The sequence below is a fragment of the Ambystoma mexicanum genome, chromosome 6p (genome assembly GCF_040938575.1).
Source record: "Ambystoma mexicanum isolate Mex_15411 chromosome 6p, UKY_AmexF1_1, whole genome shotgun sequence".
Taxonomy (NCBI): domain Eukaryota; kingdom Metazoa; phylum Chordata; class Amphibia; order Caudata; family Ambystomatidae; genus Ambystoma; species Ambystoma mexicanum.
Genome location: NC_090935.1, coordinates 1,249,203,475 through 1,249,219,954, shown reverse-complemented (window position 1 = coordinate 1,249,219,954; position 16,480 = coordinate 1,249,203,475). Strand labels below are relative to the sequence as shown.

General features: G+C 43.4%; 1 protein-coding gene across 1 annotated transcript in view; it reads right to left on the bottom strand.

Annotated features, from left to right (window-relative positions):
- LOC138510337 (guanine nucleotide-binding protein G(q) subunit alpha) overlaps positions 1–16,480 on the bottom strand; it is a 1,105,397-nt gene that overhangs the window by 574,375 nt on the left and 514,542 nt on the right. The window contains exon 2 of the mRNA XM_069625902.1: positions 1,887–2,071. Within this exon, the coding sequence (XP_069482003.1) occupies positions 1,887–2,071 (185 nt within the window). The remainder of the gene's footprint in view (positions 1–1,886; positions 2,072–16,480) is intronic.

Here is a 16,480-nt window from a genome sequence, read left to right as displayed (position 1 = left end):
TGCATTTAAGCACGGACACACCCAGGGTCCCAATAACCCTGCACCTAGAGCAGCAACACTAAACTCTTCCTGTAGGTTCTCCAATTAAAGTACACGATTGGGATGTAGGGTGATGCAAGACTCAGAAAATACGGTTTTCAAAGCCAGAGGAGAAAACCAAACCTGCACCAATAGTTCTCTGGCCCTCACACATGTTCAATGCACTGTGCGCACATGCACAGGTATTCGAGAAAGTGCTGGGCAGAGCCTGCTAAACATAATGTGGGCTACACTTGTGCAACACGCTGAAACACCCATCATCCGTGTAATACGAGTGTGGCCAGCCACACTGCATCACCAAATAAGACTATCAAAGATAGCAGGTTGAGCAGCTTTTAAGTGACAAACAAAATGTTGCACTTTTACGATAAGGCTATAAAATAATGAGTTGCTTTTCTTATGTGAACGCAATGAAGTTCAACTGCTCTGCCTGCCATAAAGCCTCATGAGATAAGCGGCCAAAAGAAATTCAAGCTAGCACCTGCAAATTACACGCATGTAAAGGTTTTACATTTTACCCCTAAAAAAACGGAAAGCTCATTTTAAACCACTGTCAATTCGCAAATACAAAAATCAAGAAACATAGGTGCAAAATACCTATGAAAAACGGCATTAAATGAGCTCGTGTTGGGGCATGGGAAGCGCAATAGGGATGGGTGGTTAATGTGGCGCATTCTTCTTCCATTCATTTTTATTTTGGGCTGTTAGATGTCGCTTACAACACCTATAAGCCAAAACGATTGCGTTAGAGGCCAGATAGGGAGGGCTGGCATATGAGAGGGTGACACAGCCTGTAGGTGTTGGTTGGTTATGTGCCCACCAGTTGACTGCACATGGCCATGCTAATCCAATCCCTATGGCTATTCCCTCCCAGTTCCTGCTCCTTGCCGGCCAAAACACCTCACGGGAACTCATTGAAGTCGCTTTGATTAAGCCTTACCATCAAACTTTGCACTCAAAGTGCCTGTCAGTGTTTTTTCAAAGCAGTCTTCCCAGAGTTAATGATTTTACTGGAGCTGCAAACCTGTTTCTGGTGTAATAAAAATGTCTTTAACCAGGTCTACCTCCAAGCACTATTTATAAGCACTGTGTGTCTCCTTCGCCTAAGTCCTGTTAAAACAAGCATCGGTAAAGCCAACAATTTTGGCTTGGGTATAGGTATTGGGCATGTGCCAGGCACTGCTTTTAGATGCCCAGATACTTGCACCATTTGCCCCTGCTACCATCAATGGCCAGCTAATACCACTATGGTTGTGCCTGGCAAGTACCTCTGCCATACCTACACAAAAGCTCAAACTGTTGGCATTGCCAATGCTGTTTATTTTTGCTTCAATGTGTCATCTCAATGCCAGGTGGCCAATCTGTGCTCTCAACTTCACATGCATCAGTAGACAATTTGGCCAAATTGAGCCCAGCACCCTCTTGGTCCGAGGACTGAAAAAACATTCCTGGACAGAAGGATAACTTTATGCATCAATTCCCAAATCAAGAGCCATCTAATATAAGAGAAGAATAAAAAAAGGGTCGAGTCCTTTGCTATTGCCGTACACGGTTATTTTACAAAAACGGTGCTAGCAAAGCACAGTGGGGATTCTGAGAGTGCGCCAAGGACCAAGCCGTGCTCTTCCCCTGGAGGGTTTTCTCTACCAATGCGAGATACAAGCGGCAAGTGAGTGGGAAACGCGCCCTTTGCTGTAAAGTGAATTGGGACCCGCCTGGGTCCACAAACACATTACACTGAAAAATATGGATGTGTCAATGTGTGTTAGTCTAATACAATTGGAATGTACACACCAACTGAACTGCATGCCTGTGTAATGGGTGGGGAAACAATAGAAGTGACTCACCTTATTATGTTCGTACTTGTAGGGGATTTTGAGAGTCTCGGCGGCTCGGATCATGGCCTGCATGGCTGTGAAGATGTTCTGGTAGACCAGCTTAGTGAAGCCGCGTTTGTCCTCATCGGAGTACCCCGAACCGTGGATGATCCTCATCTGTTTGATGAATGTGCTTTTGCCACTTTCTCCTGTACCTGAAAAACGGGAGCAAGGACAGACGTCATTAGACAAATGCTTTCAACACCAAGTGAACATCACTGGTTTTGGCACATAGGACACACTATGTCAAATGTAGAATGGTTACTCCTTTAGAGTTCCGTTTCCCTGTCTCCATGCGCAAGGCGGCCATCCAATCCTGTTCTTGCTAGGAATTCTGGGACTTTTAGATGTTCTCAATTTCAAAACCGGAGAGAAACTACAAATCAGACCATCCAAAGGGAAAGAAACAGGAAACTTCAAAGTTCTGTCACCCGAGATGTTTTGGATACCAATTCCCATCAGCCCTAGCAAATGCAATCATTGTGGAAGAGTCATGAGAATTGTAGTCCAACATACCTGGAAGACCACAGAGCAACCATGCTGGGGGATGGAGTGGGGTGGGGTTTCGGGGAGGGGGGGGGGGGGGGATGGGGTGCGGGTGTTTGCTACTGACCACACATACCAACCGAACCCCATTTGTACAGGTCCAAGTGCAGACACATTCAGACACCCAAAACAAGCATATAGCCTTATAGATTAAAATATACACTCATTTATATTCATTTGACAACCATGGCATACACTTCGAGGGATGGAAATTAAGCTTTGATAAACAGGAGCTAAAATCATGTCATGGGTATGGGGCATCGCCAAGTAGGCAGAAGATACCTGCGGTAGGTAATGAAAGATTAAACCAACTGAGGAAGTTATTTGCACAAGTTTATTCGAAATAGGAGGACCCCAGCGGTAATAAGACGGGACGGGACCTGTCTTAACTGTCAAAACTGAGGCATTCTAGAATGGAAAGTGGAACGTTGCAGTCTGTCACCACGCGCCCATCAGATACAACACTACCTCTGGAGAGCCAGGAGCTAGTACAGTTTGTCACCTACCCAACTTCCGCATACGATACAAACTTAACTTTCCATCCTGTATATAGGATCTTTAAGTTTCCAAAACGCGTTATTCTATCTTCTATTTTACACATTCCCAAATGTACAGACTTATTATAACAGGTATTTTAGTATTACACATTTGGCCTGTGTAGCTGTTGGACTCATAACTGACCTTTTGTGTCACCACGGCAGGTGAAAACACGCAATTTTGTTTTTGGCAGGTGAGAGCCCTTTGAGATGTAAGGGCATATAGGGGGCTTGGCAGGAGCGTCAGCTGATTACAAGGAGAGTGACACCCGTCAAAAGCGGGAGAGTTGAGAGGTATGTTTCTCAAGCTAAGCAGGCTCGCCTAGGCGCTAAACAGAATGTACACAGCATTTGCACCTCCTAGCCAACCCATTATACTTCGTATATAAAAACCCTGTCTCCTCCATGCAGAAGATGGCCTGTGCAAGGTTGGCTGGAGAGAGTCTCACCTTGCCAAGCAAGAACACCGCAATTCAAAAAGGTAAAGAGCGGGCAGGTGAATTTAATCATGTGTACAAAGGCTCCCCCCCATCTTCTGCACCCTTATGTCAGATAAGCAGTTGCTAATTGGATAGCCTTTGCATTTCAAAGCCTGTGGGAACCATTTTCGCCAGTTTAAATGTGGCTGGCTCAGCACTGGAGAAAATCCCCATAAGCCCCCTTGCCTTTCCCCATGTCCCCCAGTCAGCAAAGTGGAGGAGGCAAGGACAACTTGCCCCCACACTTCGGAAAGAGGGAGGAATACATCGCAAAACTGCCCACCTAACCATAAAGCCGGTTTTTAAATCACTGTTTGCAGTTCTTGGATTGTATTAACTAACGTTGGCATCACAAGGATTTCACATGCTGAGAAAGACGGCAATAAGACTGACAAATGGTACCATGAGGTGGGGCTAGTCAAAGGCAAACTCCCGCAATGTCTTTAACAGTTGCGTCGGGCTATGTTCTGTCAGACTACCTCATGGCACTCACAGGTAGAATGCCTGAGGCATGAGTGGAGAGAGCAACTCATTGTAACATTTCGGCAGTAAAAACCGATGGAGAAGATATGTTGAGGATTTGGAGGAAGCTCGCGCTGTTTCCAATGAAGCACATGTATGGAGGAATTGCAATCAACAATATTGGTTTAATCAATGAAAACCTCTCTCCCGCTGATCCGTGCAATCTTATAATTTGGTAAAGCGGCTTCGATTAGAACATAACTACACTCACTGCAGCTCCACCTCGGCCCTGTGCCGCCACCCCCCCTCCCGCCACTGCCCTGTGGCACAGGCAGAGCTTTAAGTGGCATAAGAAATCGAAGGGGTGCTCTAAAGCGTTGTGATGCAATATATGGGGGCAGGGACTAAACAGGGTCTTGGGCAGCCTCAAATCACAACTGGCTAATAAAGCTTTAAAAGAGGAGTGGCCTGTTTAATTAAAGGAGTGATCTAACGGAGCCAATCAAGTTTACATGTTAAAAGGTATTTGTATAGCACACTGTCACCAACGAAATTGGTCCTGAGGCGCTCAGGCGGATCTGTAAACGAGAAGGCGGATTGGGTTAGTAAAGTGAAGAGGGAGTAGGACAGTGAGAGAGGTGGTGTCCTGTTGGCGGCTTTTGTTCGGTACACACTGTGTGCTGAGCGTTTTTTGCGAGTATCGGATCAAAGTCAGGCCTCATGTTCTGTTGGTGCGGATTATGTGTTGTTTATTTGCTGTTGCGGTGTGGTGAAGTGCGTGCGTATTGCTGTGCGAGAGGTGGTTGTGTAGGTTTCTGTATGAGTTAGGTATGCAGAATTAGCTTTTTTTGGTAAGTGGGTTATAGGTCTGGAACCTGTCCTTCACAGTTTGGCTACGTGCCTAGAGTAAGGAATCCTGTGTGGTGGGGCAGGGGCCCAGGTCTCCTAGTACACCACGTTTCACCATACAATAGACAAAGATGGACGCTATACCTAGAGTTGAGTGTCCTGTGAAGTGGGGCAAAGGCCCCGGGTCCACAGTAAGTGGGTTTCTGCATATGATAGGCAGGGATGGAAACTACACTTGGATTCGGCTTCACTAGGCTAATATACACACATCTGGGCGTGTGATTTGCTAACATTCACAATACCATCAAAGTGCAGCGCTTGCTAACCTTAACAGTCCTATCTAGATGCGATGCAGGCTAATCTTTGCAATTCTATCAAAATGTGGCAGAAGCTAGTATTCACAGTCATAGGTGTGGCACATGCTAACATTCACAAATCTATCTAGATTGTGCAATGAAAGGGCAAACATTTTGGTTTAAAAGATTTAAATGTGTGTAAAAATATGGAGCAAAAATAAAACTATTCCAATCGGAAACAGAACATCAAATCAAAACGGGTCAGTACACCATGCAATCCCACAATTCTTCTGAAAGAAATCCATTATTCATACATACCTATTAAAGGCATTCTAATGATAATACTTGAATACAATGTGTGGCAAAACTCAAACAATGTATTCTCTTATTTCCCTTTCCTGTTTGAAAAGTATATAATTTCAAATGTCAAACTGGTGTGACTCGAAACATTGTCAATAGTTGTCCCATCCAGTGAAAAGCCTTATTGTCACTCCCATTTTTAACAAAATTGGGTAAGGGAGGTCAGTTCGCAGAGACCTGGCCGAGCCTTGGCTCATGGGCAATATTTGGAGTATGCCAGCGCTGAGCCCAGGCTGGCCCTGGCCCACTCAAAGCCCTGCTAACAGGATGAAACTAAAATCAACTGAACTTTAACATTGATCAAATGCAACGGGATAGGCTGGCACATTTAACCAACGGGCCAAATACTGCAGGCTACCCAAAAACCTATCCTGAGAAAAAAAGCTGGTTTTAAACACCTCTGAAAAACATGTCCCCTGTTGGCAAGGCACAGCAGTGTGCTAAAGGGGAGCCAGAGAAGCCAGAACTTTCCTAGCAACTCTGTTTTTCAATATCACTTTCTTAATTGAGCACATCTGGGATTTCCTTTTAAAATGTATGGTACATTTCCAGGTGAATACTTTTAAATCTGCAGGGACACACTTCATCGCACTCTGTTGCACTTAGGGACTGCACCATTGAGAAAACCTCGATATCATCGCTCCCGTGATAAGGTCAATATTGAACTACTATTGTCAGCAAAATAACCCTCATGGCGAGCTTAACCAAAACTAAGGGTATGCATGCAAAGCAGCTTCCCAGGACACCTGAAACTGCCTCTGCTGTTACTGTGTAGCTTCACTGTACCTCACCAGGCGCAGGTCAGAAGTTCTCGAAGCCCAAGGATTGACCTTTTGGAACAGGGGAGGCCTGCCGAAGTTCGGCATGATTTGGTGCAGCTAACAAAAAAAAACTCCTATGCACAGCGAACTCCACAATCATGTTTGAATTAGTCTCCAATCTAATATTAACCAAATTCCTAAGGTAAGTGAGCTTATTAGGCCGTTTGACAAGCCTACTGTCCAGTCCACCTTTTAATGTACATGATTAACGGGATAAAGAGACCAGGAGTTTCCTAACGTGTAGATCTTACAATTAAAACGTGTATTCCCATAAAATACTATTCATTAAATAAATAAATATGACGGCTCATTTAGTGGTATAAAATAGATACAAAGAAATTGTATGCTGAATGCTTTTCAACAGCCAGCACGAACACCACAAATACGGTTACATGTTTTTATATCGAACATTTTATAGTGAAAACCTGTATACTGAATGCATTTTTTGGGGAGGTTCCCCCACCAAACCCCTGTTTACCACCCTTAAAAACCCACCCCAAACATTTCCCAAAAAAATGTAACCCTTTACCCCACCCAAAAATACATTCGGTATACAGGTTTTCGTTATAAAGTACTCGATATATGTGTATTTCAATATAAAATGTTCTATAGAAACACTGCATACCCACAAATACTTGATCATAAAGGGCATAAAGTGATGCTTTAAATACTGAGTGAGGAGTGTTACCTTACCATACATCAAGCTTTCATTAAAGTAATACGTTATCTGCCTGCCAAAATATGTTGCAGTAGGTATATCTATATATAACAAAATAAACCAGTGGGGCTAGATTGCTGTAGGTTTAGGTCTTCTTAGCCTATAGATAGAGGAGGAAAAGTATCCAAAAATCTGAAACACGTTCCACCAAATGTTGGCAATAAAAAAGTAAAAATCGGAACTTCTGTGCAAACATTAAAACATTTTTTTTTAAAACACAGGATTTCTCCAAGTAATGTTTAAAATATTAAGCATGCTAGCAGTGCTTAATTTGTGGGGGTGTTTGCGATGGCACAACCCTGGCACTTATTTTTGAGCCTGGCACATTTTTCCAGACTATGATTATGATGTGGTGTTTTGGCAACATCAATTATTTTATCTGTCAGTCAGTAGTAGCCACACAACAAAGAGCAACAGTGTGCAATGGCGATGCGTTGCTGCATCCTGCGCCGACTCATTGTCATTCATGAACCTGGTGGTCCACACTGATGCGGCAATGCTAGTTATACATTTTCATGAAGAACAATGAGTTGGGAGGTGCCAGTGCTGGTCATGCCCGCACACTACTTCAGTCAGTCTGCATGGCATCACCGGGGCAGGTTTGCTAATACAATGACCGGAAGCACCGCCCCACCAGGTTGGGTTGACATTGAAAACAAGATAACAGCCAGCAGAAGCACCAACAACGGGGCAACACCAGAGTAAAAGCCACTGCTGAGAAGGAGTGCTTCTCCCGATTTCCAAGCAACAAAACAAGATCTTTCTGCTGTGTTTCACAGGGAAGTTCAATAATAATTTTGCTTGCATTTGTCTATTAATTTACAGCAGGAAAGCATGTTGGTTCAATTTTCTTTGGCTAGATTGTCAATAAGTTCAACTTTAACAATGATGCTTTTTAAGTGCTTAAAGAAGCACTTAAAAATGTGTCTCGAGTCAAGACACAACGTTTATGTTGATTGGCATTGTAAGTCGCAGATCTGCCACAGTCCATGCATCCATCAACCACAATGATCCTGTGTGAGTCGCAAGTTCAACAACAATATGTTGATACTGTGGGGAACAGACGTGATTGGTGTCAAAATTGGCAGGAAGCTGCCCTCCCCCAATGTGTCGCAAGCACACTAGACAAAATGTGGGCCCTGGCACGTAGCGTACACGCAGGTGGACAGAGTCTCCCCACTTTTTTCAGAGGGTACCTTGATATGCTAATGAAGGATGCTGATCCCTTCTTGAGCCAGAAAGAGAGCCCACACCTGCAATATGAAGAAGTTGGTGGGGTTTGGAGACTTACTGCATCCTCCGACCGCCATACGACAGAACTCATGGAGATCTGCAAACATGTGCGTGTCAATCAAGCGTTGGAATACCAAACTGGAGGACCCCTGATGATTTCTGGTGCCATAAGCGTGGAATAACTTAAACAGGCCCTTAAGATTTAGGTTTTCAATGTCGGGTTAGACTATGGGAAAATGCGTGAGGGTGTTGCCCATTGCATCAGAGCAGAGACACTGCAGGGCAATGTCTTAATGTTCGATCCCAAAGACAGTTCTGCTCCATACATAGCTATTATCCTAGATATTTCATGCTTTGAAACTGCCTTATGCCCACCAGCGCGATCACCTAGCTTCTTAATTGTGGTTGGCTGGGATGCCAATAGAGCCTTTTGCCCTTCAATTTCTCCACCCATGAGCAAGATTTAGAAAAACAGATCATAGCATATGGATCACATGGGGCACCATTACTTTGGAACCACACAAAAAACCGTTAGTCGTGATTTATTTCACACAGAATACGTTTTTTTTATTAGCAACTGCGGGTTACACGGATATGCTCATAACGCAACAGCAAACGGATCCTGGCGGGGCAGTTGCTGACTATACTAACGCAGAACAGCTGTGTGCATTGCACCGGCTTTGTATTTGCACATTTGTGATCCAGTCAACACAGAGTCAGTGCTTTTGTATATGGAAAATACCAGGATTGACCCGATGGTCCAGGTTTCGTGCAATCACTATCTTAAACAACCTGTTTTTAGTGACTGAATTAAGTACATTTCTCCATTAGCGACTCAGCGGATTCCTCGTACTAATAGGCAGAGGGTTATCTGGCAGAAAAAAGTGAGGCCCAATGTCACTTTGCCCAGTGCACCTAAATTCCTTGCCTCTATCCGGAGTATTGAAAAACGGAGTGGAGAAAGCTAATCATTCAAGGCGGAGGGTTCAAGTTACCCCAGCCAGATCCATTGTGCGGCACTGGTAACACATGTGAGCATTAGCGGCAAGGGGGGGTGGGCGGGGGACAGTACAACTCTTATGACAGAAACAATACACTATCTGTGCAGACTTGCCATGACCACAGTTGCATTTTGAGGGGATAATAGACCTTGCATATTATTTATCACAGCAATGAGAGCAGCTTGTGAATGACTGGGTAAAAGCAAGCACTTCGGCCACTGCCAGCATGAGCACATAGTCCAACATAAACCACCCCTGCTAATTACACGGCAACGAAGGAGCTGCCCAACTCCCCGGACTGCTGCAGCGCACAGAGGCTGAGCAGCTGGGACCCTTAAGGAACGATCTCCTGGGCCGCCACTCCCCACTTTACAGAGCACACATTGTTACTTTTTTTTTTATTGTTGCATTTTCAGTTTACAATAAACCTTACACAACATAAGTACAAAACGAAACGAAAAAACAAGAAAAAAGGTACAACATAACAATTTACAAAACAAAGGAAAAAAAATCCATAAAAGTATAAAGTTCATAAAATACAAAGAGGAAAAAGAACAATCAATTTAAAATTTCCTCAGTACTAGGTTTTTCTTATCCAATTCAGAACCAAGAAATATACAGAAACGATTCAAAGCTAAAACCAAAGAACCAGCAATGCCCCATATACAATGACACCAGAACAGGTTCCTGGACACCTTTAAGTTACCAATTATATTATCTTTGAAAACCTTGGTTCATTCTTTATCAAAGAACTTGCACACAACCAAGTGTTTCAGTGTCTCACCAGATTCAGTAACACCACAGAACCTACATTCCTTCTCTGGTACCCTCAAATCAGCCAAGGTATACATGTGGCTCCAATGCCTAATTTTCTCATAAACTGAAATGTAGTTCATACGTATTACTGGGCATGGAAATTTCTGAAGGTATAACGGGAGACATTCCCTTGCATGAACAAACAGAGTATTCCACAAAGCTGGTATACGAGTGCATATCATCCACTGTCACAGCCCAGTCTAGACTAAAAAGAAGCTTTTAATATGCCCTGGTCTTAGAACGAAATCATCTTCCGAGGCAGCAATGCACAACAGCTCAGAGGACATCCTAACGTTGAACTCTCTCAAGGACAGAACCGAGCCGTCAAGCATAGCAGCCTTAGGACTCTCATGGAGAGAATTATTAGGAGGAGCAATTATTCTTCTAAAAAAGGAGACCTGTCTCCAAACGTACCTTGCCTTTAATGACACGACACAGCTTGTGTCTAATAATGAGCACACATTGTTACTTGCACAACTCCATTCATGTATTTTCCGAGATGGAGGCGTGAATGAAATATACATTAGCAAATTGTGCACTTGCGCAAACCAAACCTCCAAATCAAAAGCATTGCACTAAATAGAGGTGTACATAAATGTGCCATTTTCAGCTCTGCAAATTAGCACTGCCCCCACCAAATCGGATCAGCGGATTTATATTTATATATTTGTAAAGCACGGCCAAGCCCAAAGGCATCAGGGTGCTGAAATTTACATGTTGCACAGGCATTAATATACAGTCAATATTACAAGTTACATATGTATTATATTACAACGGCTGGAAAATGGGCAGAATGGTACAAGGAATAGGTTAGGCAAGCAGATCAAAACAAACGAAATAAGTTGTTGAGGTGAATGATACACAGTAGCAGTTAAATATTAGGCAATTAGTAACATATAGTCAATATACAGTATCAATGCATATATGTGGCATGTGATGCTACTAGGTAGGTAGCAGTCGGCTATAGTACAAATAGTACAAATAGTTTATACAGTGAGTAGGTTCTGGTCCTGCTCAGAGAACCAGGCTTTTATTTTGCTCCATAAGAGAGGAAAGATGGTTCCTCTCTTATGGAGATAGGAAGAGCATTCAATTTTTTTGCAGCCAGTACCGGGAAGCTAACTCCACCTGCACGTTGTTGGTTGAAACGTGGAATGTTAACGCAGTGTGATTGCACGATTCTAGTTGGTTGTATTGTGACGTGAGAAAGTATCCCAGAGATATATGGGTGCCTGGTTATTGAGGCACTTGTGGATGAGTGAAAGATTTAAGATCTATTCTTTGCTAAATGTTAAGCCAGTTTATGCTCTGTCTTGTTGCAGTGATATGCCGTTGCCGCTGAATATTGCATGCTGATCTAATCGCGTTAATTTGCATAACTTGCAATTTATTCATATTTTGTTGGGATGTGCCCAAGTAGAGTGCATTGCAATAGTCAAGTTTAGATAAGACTAAAGCTCTTGCTACTGAAATGCAATTAGTAGTAGTCAGGTAGGGACAGCAAGCTGTGAGAAGCTTGAAACTATAGGCGGTGGATGAAGCTAAGGCGTTAGTTTGTATTGTGAGTGAGAGTGCTGAGTCAATGTAAATTCCTAAGGTTTTCACATCATTGGCTACTTTAATGATATTGCTGTCGATGTTGAAGAATTTGAAGAGGGTCCCTAGTTGGTTCAAATTGTTGAGAGCCAAGGAGGAGTAATTCGGTTTTATCGTCGTTTAGACATAAACCATGCTCAGCCATCCATAGTTGTATCGTACTGTAGATATCGTTGAGGGTTTTACTGTCTGCAGCGTAGTCACCAGTTATAGGGATGAGTATCTGGGTGGATTAATATTTACTTGTTGTATAAGCGCCTAAAAAAATGCACAATAATATGTAGAGCTCAATAACTATTTTAACTACACATTGATTTTTCTGGAGCTTTTTCCATAGCACGAACCGCCACAAGAGTTGCCCACCACAAAGAATGGCAAAACTAGCAAAAGATTAAGACCATTTCCAGTGCCTCACCACAACCTAGTATTCCTAACTCCAAAAAACAGGAAAAACAGTGGCATGTGAGCAGAGGCCCAATCAACAAAGCACTTGACATACAAGCTGAAACATGTTTTATTCAATATAAGGGGTTAATTGGGATAAACACCTAGCAGTACTCTGCTACTTGGAGCTCACCAGATGTTTTGTACTAGGACTCCCATGATCCTTTATCGTAGGCTTGGACTGGTGGAATTTGCAGTGCAAAACATCTGGAGAGCCAAAAGCTGCAGACCAATTGACTAATGCTTTATTTAGAACCCAAATAGAAATGGCCCTCCAGGAACAATCTAATAGTGCCAGGATGGGTCAAATAATAGTACAAGGGTTCTCATCCATGTGAGCATACTGGGTTCACTGTACTGTAGCTTCTGGCCATTTCTTGACTCCGGTTACAGTAACATAGATAAAGTGAGCACTTCTGCATAATGCATGGCAGCTAATTTGAGTTTGCTGTCTATTCTGGGTTACATGTACCTTTCACATACGGTTCTGCATTAATACACAGGCAGCATACCTTCCCTGATAAAAGGTCTGCTGTATCTATACTAGAACTGAAGTAACCTCTTTGTAGACTGCTAATGTTGCTCTTCAAATGCTACTTGTTTATTATTCTGATTAGAGCAAGAATTAAGACGGTAGGGGTACTTAATGGGAGTAAACATGCTTATTATGAATGCTGCGAGGCAGCTTATCAGCCTATGGGTTGCGATCGCAGCGGGGGGGCAGGCGGGCTGGGTGGGGGCATTGACCACATATTCTTGGTCACATAATGCCTTTGGTTTGGTAGCGGGGCCCCCAAAGATGTCCATGCCCAGGCAGGGCCCCCAAAAGTGCTTAAGATGGCCCTGAGAGAGGGTAATGAGAGAATAACATAACTTAGATCACTGCGACTACAATTGAATGACACTGCACTTTTTATTTTTATTCAACTAATTTTCATTGAGATTGAAAAGCAATAATGATTTAAAGCTAGGAAACTATTTTTTATGCTGAAGAGGCACACTTTCTTGGACAGATCAGTGTTTTATGGGACATGATAAATTAGGTCAGTATGGCGGGTCTGCTGTGTGTAGACAGTGGGGAATTGTTGAAACCGTGGAGACTGCTACAATATAAACTAATTAGGCCTCGAGACAGGACAGAGCGTGCTAGTATGTTTAGACACACTTTTCGTCACAAGACACAGGGCTAGGATGGGGCCAGGAGCGAGGGCATTGAGATTGCGTCTCCATTTTTGGCTAAAAATATTAATGTCCTGTACTTGGTACATCCATAATCAGACAGCAGTGTCATTGTTATGTTATTTTATACCACGCACCGCTACCACCCAGGGGCAGTCTCCAGCCGCTCTTCCTAAATCCCAAGAAAAGAACGACTACTTTAGATGTAGAAACCTGTGCTTCCCAGCTCCTACTTCCTATGCTGATTTGCACTGTTCACACAGGCTTTTTTGCCTGAGTTTGTAACATCATGGCAGACTGTCACTGACAGACCCCAAACGTCTGGTCACCAAAGTTTTATTTTTAGTGGGACACCACTTACCCAATAAATTGTCATATAGAGGATGTGTTAAAGAGAATATTTGTGTCCCCATGACACCCAACCGCAAAATGCCTGGCTAATCATTTTGCAGTTTATTGGAAAGTGTTCTTTGAAACACTACCATATGCACAAAAAACGATTCGCCACCATCAAAATAAGTCTGTTTTTGGACCAGCACGCATGAGCAATGCACATGATCATGCTGCTGCAGGGGAATGCCACACACCGCACTAGGTGAAAGATGGAAGTCTGTTTTTTAATCAAAACCTTAAACCTTTCACCTATTGTAGGAATAAGGGGATGGTGCCTGGACAATGGCACCCAATTATACCAGCCTCCTCTGCATGGGCAGTCATATTATGAGCAGTAAAAGTACCATAACAAAATATACATGTTGGCTCTGTCAATATAGGCCATTATCCTCATGCAATGACTGTTGTCTTTGCTAGTAATAAAAATATGCCACAGGCAGAAACTTTGTATTGCTGTCTGCATAAATGCTTCCCACCACCACCATTTAACAACTCTATTTTACTGGTATTGGGGGCCACGTAACATTTATTTAAAGCAACAGCAAATAAGCATCTCTTTGCTGGCTGCACAAATGCTCACCACCATGTAATAACCCTTGTTAACTTTGCCATAAACGTCATTAAGAGAAAAAAAGCCATGCCTCAGTAAGGAAGCCTTTGCTTGCTAGTTGAACAAATAGACACCTTCCCTACCACAATGCAACACCACTGATCATGTTGATTATCCCCTAACGCCATTACTAAATGCAATGCCACACAAAGAAAACATGTTGTTGCTGGATACATACGTCTCACTCATGTTGGCCTAGCCCTTAAAAAACGCAATTCCACAGTAAGAAAATGCCCAGGCTGCCTGCTCATTGTACTATCACAACCGTACCAATTCCTCCTCCACATAATAACACATCAAGTTGGCTTTGCCCAGTTATGTCAGTAAAACATGCAATGCCGCTGTTAGAAAATGCCCATGCTCCAATGCCCCATGGCCTACATCCTCACACAAGCATTCATACCCATTCAGCCACCAGTCACTTACCCATACAGCTTCGCTCTCCTTCACTAACCGGCGACCCAGAACATTCACACTTCATTCTCATTCGCATGTGCACTCAGACCCCCTACTTCCACAATGCACTCATTCATACACGCACTTACCAAGAGTGCAAATCATTTACTGGGCTCTTCCTACTCCTCCTCGCAATACAGCCAGTGACCAAAATAGTGAGAATTATTACTGCGTTCATTTTACGAGTCCCAGTGAGGGGGTAAGTGAACAAGTGGTTGAGTATAATACTTGTCCCTGTGACCGGTCAAATAACCAGAGGGAGACTGAGAACTGGAACAATAAGGAGATTCTGACCTAATTTTCTGAAGATAAAGTTTGAAAGTCTCTTTTTCTAGTATCAAACATATTGGAGAAAGGCAAAGTGAAGAAAACACAAAGGCAAGGAATGCTGAAGAGGATTTTGCAAAACCAGGAGAAGGGGAAGCCAGGGATTTGGGAAAGTCCCCTAAGTGAACTGAATTCATTAATGCAAAGGATAGCCAGGAAATATCTGCACATTCTATATTAAGGCTGAGGAAGCCACACCAGAAGCTAGAAGGAAGTCATTCTCCCAGGCTTTAGTTGTTTGTCTAGTTTGTTTTTTTAGGATCACTGCATTGTAGGTGTTGAAGTCTTCATGCCACCACTGAGGAAGAGGTTGGGTCTAGATGGCTCAAGCAGAGAAAACTTTAGGAACAGATGCTAAAACAGCATGTGAAACGGACTGAAGAGACAAGAATATATTGATAATGCGGTCCGCAACTCCCAGAATCAGACGCGCAAAAAAGAAAAGGCTAATTGCTACCTGGCATGCAAACTCCACACTGGAAGAACTCCCTCAAAGAGGTTGAAACATTCAAGCTTGCATATGGTCAATTGATATCCAGATTGCCCGAACATTCTGGGAAAGAGACCAAAGCCAACTTAAAGTGACTAGGAACACAAGTCCAAGTTCCGGCACAAATGGAAGAAACTAGAAGAATTGTTGCTAATGACGAGGCCAACTTGCAAGACCCAGAACATTAGACAAAACATGTAAAAAATTACGTCTGGTGGCCTTCTGCCCTGCTTTACGAGAAAAGAGATCATTGATGTTTGGAAGTGAAATTGAAAAACGAGCTACATGGAGCTGTGAAGACTGGTGGTCAGCTCTATTTGAAGGAGTGAACAATAAATTGACATATGGAACAAGTTACTTACCTGTAACTGTTGTTCTCCAGCATGGGTCTGGCATGGATTCACATGCTCATGAATATTCCCCGTCGTCAGGCTGGGAATTCTCGGTAAAGAAAAAATCAGTATCAGTTTTGTTTCTGATCTGTCTTTCGTAGTAGTAACCAATCACTGATCTCTGCGTCATACTGACCACAGCCAATGACTGCCCTCTACCTAAGCCCCGCCTCTGGCAGCCATCTTCAGATTTGGTAGCAGGTGAAGTGGCAGTATGACCAAGTGAAGAGCCGCAGAGGGGTAGGCGGGAGGGTTCGCATGTGAATCCATGCCAGACCCATGCTGGAGAACAACAGTTACAGGTAAGTAACTTGTTCCTTCTCCAGCATGGGGTCTGGCATGGATTCACATGCTCATGAATAAAGAACACATAGCAGTACACACATGCACAACCACGGGAGGTGGCAAAGGCTCAACATTAAGCAATTCTTACCTCCTCACCAGGCTCACCTTAGGCGAACAGGTTGCGCAGCACTGCTTGGCCGACCCTGGACTCCTCCCTGGAATCCCGATCGACGCAGTAGAATTTCGTGAAGGTGTGCGTCGACCTCCACGTAGCA